The 6,824-nt window shown below is 40.6% G+C and overlaps 1 protein-coding gene across 3 annotated transcripts in view; it reads right to left on the bottom strand.

The window, feature by feature from the left end:
* Positions 1-207: 207 nt before the first annotated feature.
* Positions 208-6,824, bottom strand: part of rnls (renalase, FAD-dependent amine oxidase) — a 17,281-nt gene continuing 10,664 nt past the window's right edge. Inside the window, exons 4-7 of one of the 3 annotated variants that reach the window (XM_015059089.1) lie at positions 5,788-5,943; positions 2,286-2,459; positions 1,017-1,183; positions 208-950 (exon numbers count right to left, since the gene is read on the bottom strand). In XM_015059089.1, the coding sequence (XP_014914575.1) occupies positions 774-950; positions 1,017-1,183; positions 2,286-2,459; positions 5,788-5,943 (674 nt within the window). In that variant the 3' untranslated portion in view covers positions 208-773. Of the gene's footprint in view, positions 951-1,012; positions 1,193-2,285; positions 2,460-5,787; positions 5,944-6,824 lie in introns of all 3 variants that reach the window. The other 2 variants (XM_015059088.1, XM_015059090.1) reach the window with 2 other exon arrangements.

The raw sequence follows: 6,824 nt of genomic DNA, 5'->3' as shown, positions 1-6,824 counted from the left end.
TCCAGTTCTCTGAGAACAGAATGAAACCAGGTAGAATGTGGTAATGTCTGAGAACTTCAAGATGTATAGGAGAACCCTGAGGAGAAACGAAGAAAAAGTTTTAGGAAACGATACAGAAGCTTGTTCTGCTGTTTCACAGCTCAAAATTGTAGTCTTACAGTCCTGCAGGCTTTTAGAATTTAGAGTGAACCAACTGAGAACCATTTTCTGTTTGAGCCATTTACTCTGAGTTGACTTTACAAGAAAGTGTTTGAACAGATGAATCAGCAGCAGTTTTGCCCAGTTGGAAAACCATTAAATTGACAAAAACAAAGTATTATTCTTTTGTAAGCATTTCATGACTTCCTGACACTTGTAACACAGAACAGTGTGACACCATCTGTCCTGGGAGCATGACCAAAGTTGCTTTTTCTACCTCTAGTGGAAAACACCAGAATATGAGATGCAGCTACATAATGTACATACAAACAATGCACGGGAAATTGTTTCAAAGCTTTTGCTTTCTTTCAAATATTATCATTTCTCCTTTAAATTTTTAAGTGCAAGCATTACAAGTTTGCTGAGGAAAGAGATGAGCTCCTGCTTTCAATCCAAACTGAAGATGTAAGATCTTTACTTGTGGCAGCTCGGTGTGTGGAAGGTGTGGAAAGAAGTTTTTAATAATCATTTATTCTTAGAAAAACAAAGACATATTTGGTTTTATCTTTGAATCACTTGATGCATTTAGGTAAATGACCCCAGTCAATAGGTTAATATATGGATAAGTGTGCAAATTAGAGGCAAATGTTCTGCTGGACATCTAGTGAGAGCTGAAGGGCTTTGCACACACTCAGTGCAGATTCCACACAGCCGTCAAAGTTGGAGTGGGTGAAAGCATCTCCTCCACATATGAGCAGCGGCTGCTCCGAGATAGTCATGTGGCCTGGACAATTGGGCACTGAGGTCAGCACCTGCACAAGGAATGGACAGCTGAGTAAGTCATTGCCTCACCTGGAGGAGATACACTCCTGACTCACCTGGGAGTATCTCCACTTCTGAAACTTGATGCTGACTGGCTGAGGTAGGTCAGGGAGCAGCCTGTGGAGCTCCTGTAAGATGACTGGCTGGATGGCATCCTTATCATTCTCCAAGTGCGCCAGACCAAACGGAACGCTGGTGTGGACGACAAGAGATGGACCGAGACCTGGAGCATCTCAGACAATATATGGATAAATGTGAAAATTTGAGACAAATATTTTATTTCTTGTGGAGATACTTAAAGTGTAATTAAACCTCAAATCAATTTTATTTGCTGAAACAGTCTAAATAGATTATTTATGGTTTTATTATGTTACTGTGCAAATTTTAACATTTTCATTTAAATTTGTTTAGTTCTGCTGTCTTTTATCGAAAACCATCTCACTGCTGGGCCTCATTTGGTTGAACGGTGCTTCAGCAGTTGAATTCTGCTATTGGTTACAAAGACATAGCTTGGTACAACTCTGTCATAGTCCCGCCCGGTGGCAAGTCAGGAGTTGGGACAGCAAGCCACTCGTGACTGTGGAGAGCATTGATTGATAGCATTAATCAGTTTTAATCAATTTCCACAATGTATTTGCAGTGTGGACATGGAGTAGAATGGGTATGTAAGTATGGTGTTCAAATCAGCATGTTACTGGAGTGCTTAGGAAGCAGAAGATGCTACGGTAGCCCTAGATCAGGGGTCACCAACTCAAGCCCTCCAGGGCTACCATCCTGCAACTTTTAGATTCACCTCTGCTCCAAAATGTCTGAATTCCCTCACCAGCATTCATTCCTCTCTGCAATAGGCTGGAAACTAGCAGTTTATTTGATCCAGGTGTGTTTGACCAGAGACGCATCTAAAAGTTACAGGATGGTAGGACTGGAGTTGGTGACCCCTGACCTAGATGCTCTGTTCATTATAGAGTCGGGCTGCAGCTGAACTGCAGAGTGTTGTCACCACTAAAATCGTCAACAGAAAAAAAAATTTCTCTACATTTGTCTTTAGTTGTTTTGTTTTTTTAACAAAAGTCTACAGAGGGGCCTGGAAAGTCAATAAATGTAGCAACAAAGTGGATAAGTTGACACGTCTGGCAGATGTTTTTTTTTCAAAATCTGCCAGGGGCAGGGTTATGCTTTCACAAGTTAGTTATACTTTAAGTTGTGATGCTACACAAACAATTTATATGTTCCAAGTACAAAACTTTGTTAATAATAGTTGATTTATAGTTAATAATAGTTGATGCTAGTGACATTATTTGTCAGATACAGATGGGTGAAGATACCTGAGCTGCGTTTCTTGTTGTCCACAGCGATGTAGCGGATGCAGTGGCTGTCAGTGACGTACCGCGCTCCCCAGGAAAAACTGAAGACAACGTCCGGAGAGAAGAAGAGTGCAATAGCGAAGCGGGATGAGTACCTGACACCCTCCAACTGCTCTCTTTGCTGGACAGACAGTACTGAGAAACAGAATCACAGACAGTCTGTAATACGACTTGCATCATGGGAAATGTAATGCCTGGATGCTTGATCCTAGGTACTTCAACTCATCAAATGTCACCATGACTACTGCTTTTAGAGACTTGAGTTTTGCTAATACACTATGTCCCTGGAGTCTCTTATCTGCTCCCTGAAGTTCCAGACAGCAGATGAACTGCTTGTGACCTTTAAACCTCTCTGAGCAAACTCAGCATCTGTAAATAACTTTATGCGTGAAACATAACTGATTGATTCTTCTTGAAGACTTTCACTAGGTGTCCCACAGATCTTTATGTTCTGAAACATCAGTTACATCTGTCCTCTGCTGTGTATAGGCACCAAGTCGAGAGGCAGAGCAGGAGGATGCATCTTCCTGCACAGGTGAACATAGTGCGGCAGATCAGAGCAGCAGAGAAGAAGAGGGAGGGAAGAAAAAAGTAAGCACAAAGAATCTGGCTGCTGGGACCCAGATGAACTGAAATAACCATTAAATTACTACAATTCAGTTGCAATTTCAGTTGTACACTGTGAATATAGTAAATAAATGTTTTGTTTTTTTAAAAACATTCCATTTAAAAATGGTTATAATTAAAATAGTGCTGTCAATCAATAAAAAAATGTAATCAGATTAATCATTCAGTGTAAGGTTAAAATATAAATATGCACAAAGGGAACCATTCCTCGCTCTGCAGCAATGGTTCCCTGGGCAAGCCCCTCTTTCTGCCGTATTCCAACTAATTATCTAGTTTTATTTTTTATTTTTGCAGCAGAATACACATAATTTAGTATTCAACAGCAACTAATGGAAACTTACTTCACTGCACATGAATGCAAGTAGTAGCCAACTTGTGCACGGGTCAACTGACAGCATATATTTATTTTCTAGTTTTTGAGTGCCCCACCCCTTTCTGATGCCCTCTGGGCAACTACATGTAGCCCATATCAAAAATCGCCACTCCATGCACATTTTCAGAAAATGTTTAATTGTTTCAAACCAAACATGTTCAAAGACTCTCAGTTTTCCCAAGTTTTTATATTCAGGAAGGTTTAAACTTTCACCTTTCATTGTTGCTCCCCGTGAGTTGAGTCCATAACACATTGCTGTGAACTAGGTAACAGACTTTTAGGTCAAAATAGGACATTCAACTAATCTGCATTAAGTAAAATTAATATGTTAAAATTTACAGAATAATTGCTTGTGTTAACTTTGACAGCCCTAAATTAAAACTATTGTTGTTCTGCAGTCGTGTTGCCAGAATCGTGTCAGCCAACCTGTTTAAAAACATCGTAGAGGAAACCCTGGACTCACATCTAGCTCACCATCACCCTTCTCTTTTCTTCCCCTCTCTGTCATACAACTAAACCTGCCAGCATTTGGGTCCAATTCATTCAACTCAGTCAAATGTCCAAAAATGTAAAAATTCTGCTACATCTTTTACCACCACAGGATGCCAGGAAAATTTTTAAATGTAGCTCTTATATTAAAATTGATTAAATTAATAGACGTTATTACATTTGATATAATGGTCTCTGATTACTTCTATTTGACTCGTCCTTTTTATTGTAAATACAGTAGACAAGTTACTTGTTAATTGAGATGAATCAATCACTTAATTAATCAGACCCTGTCCATCCCATAGAATTTATAGTCCCTATATAAAACACTGAAACTAATTTTCATTTGTTAACAAATGGCAAATATGTTTGAAAAATGTGTTCAAACACCTGTGTCCAACACACGTTCCAACTCTATTACTGTTAGTCCAGCTGATTTTTCCAACATGGAAGTAAAAATGTAAAAGTAGCGACTAATAATGGAACACAACATTGTGCACTGCAAATAAATTAATCTCATTAGAAGTGCACCCTTGATAATAAATGGTCTGTACTTTTATAACACTTTATCAAATCTAGAGGACATGACACACACAGATGGTGACAAGCTCAGTAGCATATGGCTGATAGCATAGTACATGGCTATGATGTCATATGGCAGATGCACCTCACAGATGTAAGGCTGCCATGCACCGGCACCACTCGCTCTTTATTAGGTACACCTGTCCAACCGTTTCCTAACACAAATGTCGAATCAGCCAATCACATAACAGCAACTCAATGCATTTAGACATGTTCTGTGGGCACAAATGCCTTGTTGATGCCAGAGGTCAGAGGAAAATGGCTAGACTGGTTCAATCTGATAGAACGGCAACAGTAACTCAAATAACCACTTGTTACAGCCGAGGTATGCAGAAGAGCATCTCTGAACAACACGCTGAACCTTTAGGCAGACGGGCTACAGCAGCAGAAGACCACACCGGGTGCCACTTCTGTCAGCTAAGAACAGGAAACTGAGGCTACAATTCACACAGGCTCACTAGAATTGGACAAAGAACATTGGAAAAACGTTGCCTAGTCTGATGAGTCTCGATTTCTGTTGCGACATTTGGATGGTAGAGTCAGAATTTGGCATCACCAACATGAAAGCATGGATCCATCCTGCCTTGTATCAATGGTTCAGGCTGGTGGTGGTGGTGCAGTGGTGTGGGGGATATTTTCCTGGCACACTTTGGGCCCATTAGTCACAGCCTACCTGAGTATTGACCATGTCCATCTCTTAATGACCACAGTGTACCCATCTTTTGATGGCTACTTCCAGCAGGATAATGCGCCATGTCATAAAGCGCCAGTCATCTCAGACTGGTTTCTTGAACACGACTGAACTCGAATGGCCTCCACAGTCACCAGATCTCAATCCAATAGAAAACCTTTGGGATGTGGTGGAACAGGAGATTTGCATCATGGATGTACAGCTGACAAATCCACATCGACTACGTGATGCTATCATGTCAATATGGACCAGACTCTCTGAGGAATGTTTCCAGTACCTTGTTGAATCTATGCCACAAAGGATTAAGGCAGTTCTGACAGCAAAAGGGGACCAACCTGGTACTAGCAAGGTGTACCCAATAAAGTGGCCGGTTTACATTAAGGTTAAGGACACAAACTGAGTCACTACATTAAATGGAAGTCAATACTCAGTCCTAATATGGTTAGAAATACATATGCATGCATGTGTTTAACTGCTGCTCTGAGAACAATGTCTGTTCAGCAAAAACTAACGATTATTCTATGGGACCACAGAGGTTATAAAGCTGCTGCTGCATCCATGCGTTCATAGGCTGTACCTAAATCAGAGCATAGGTCATTATCTAGCATTCCTCTGCAGCAGCTCACGAGACCTGTACATAGGTCAGGTGACACAAAGGCTCAAACTTGTTCTGCTTCTGGTTGTGTTTGTGACGGTCTTACAGGTCCCCAGGTCTCCCTGCAGCTGAAGGATCTGAGGCACAGGAATTGTCAAGACAACAGCGTCAAATTTCTCACTGCCTCCCTTCCTCTCCACTTTCCATGATGCTCCACAGCGGTGTAGGCCAGTCACATGATATTCGAGGTACAAATCAGCTCCTGTGGCAAAAAGACAGTTTCAGACCTGAAGAACTCTATACCTTTAAGTTATATTATGTTCTGCTGTTGCTGTTAATTAATAATTTGATCTGTTTCTAATCAGAGTATCAAACTGTTGGACCACAGGTTGAAAATAAGATAATAAGAGGAACAGTTTGCTATGTTCTGATCTCCTCTCTGTACAGGGTCTCATCATTGTTTGTTATCAGACCCACTATAGTGATATCATTTGCAAACTTTAGAACCCTGTTAGAGGAATGGATGGCTACACAGTCAAGGGTGAACACCCTGAGGTGTGACTGTACTGAAAACCGGGTGGATGATGTTTGGTCCCCTATTCTTACCACCTAAGGCGGTTTGTGAGAAAGTCCCACACAACCAACCTCAGGTGTGAGGGACCTGAGGTTGGTTGTGAGGAGACATCAAAGGCACATTGATATTGAAAATCCCAGGTCATGGAGCTTCTCCATGATGATGATGAACTGAAGTTAATGAATAGCATCCTAACATAAGTGTCAGGATGGTGCAGATGTGTCAGGACAGTGTGTAGTGCAATGGACCGGTTCCTCCTATAGGCAAACTGGTGCCTATCCAGGCATTCAGCAGAATTTTTCTGAATTCTGCTGAATGCCTTCCTGCAATTTCTCAATTCAAACAATATTTATTAAACCAAGTGTGCAATTAATGACTAAATGCGACAATATCAATAGCAAATTAAATCGGAATTTACCCACTGTTTTCATCTTTAAAAATATAACAAAGTGCTTCAGCAGAACATAGAGTGTTTGAAAAATATTTACATGTATCTTTTTTTTTTTAGCAGAACATTGTTCAAAACAAAAAATCTCAGGCATTTCACATCTGAATATCCATCCATCCAT

Source organism: Poecilia latipinna, unplaced genomic scaffold (assembly GCF_001443285.1).
Source record: "Poecilia latipinna isolate Pla-1442-1.1 unplaced genomic scaffold, P_latipinna-1.0 Scaffold1597, whole genome shotgun sequence".
NCBI lineage: Eukaryota > Metazoa > Chordata > Actinopteri > Cyprinodontiformes > Poeciliidae > Poecilia > Poecilia latipinna.
Note: the sequence above shows the minus strand (reverse complement) of the source record. Positions and strands in the feature narration are given on the sequence as shown.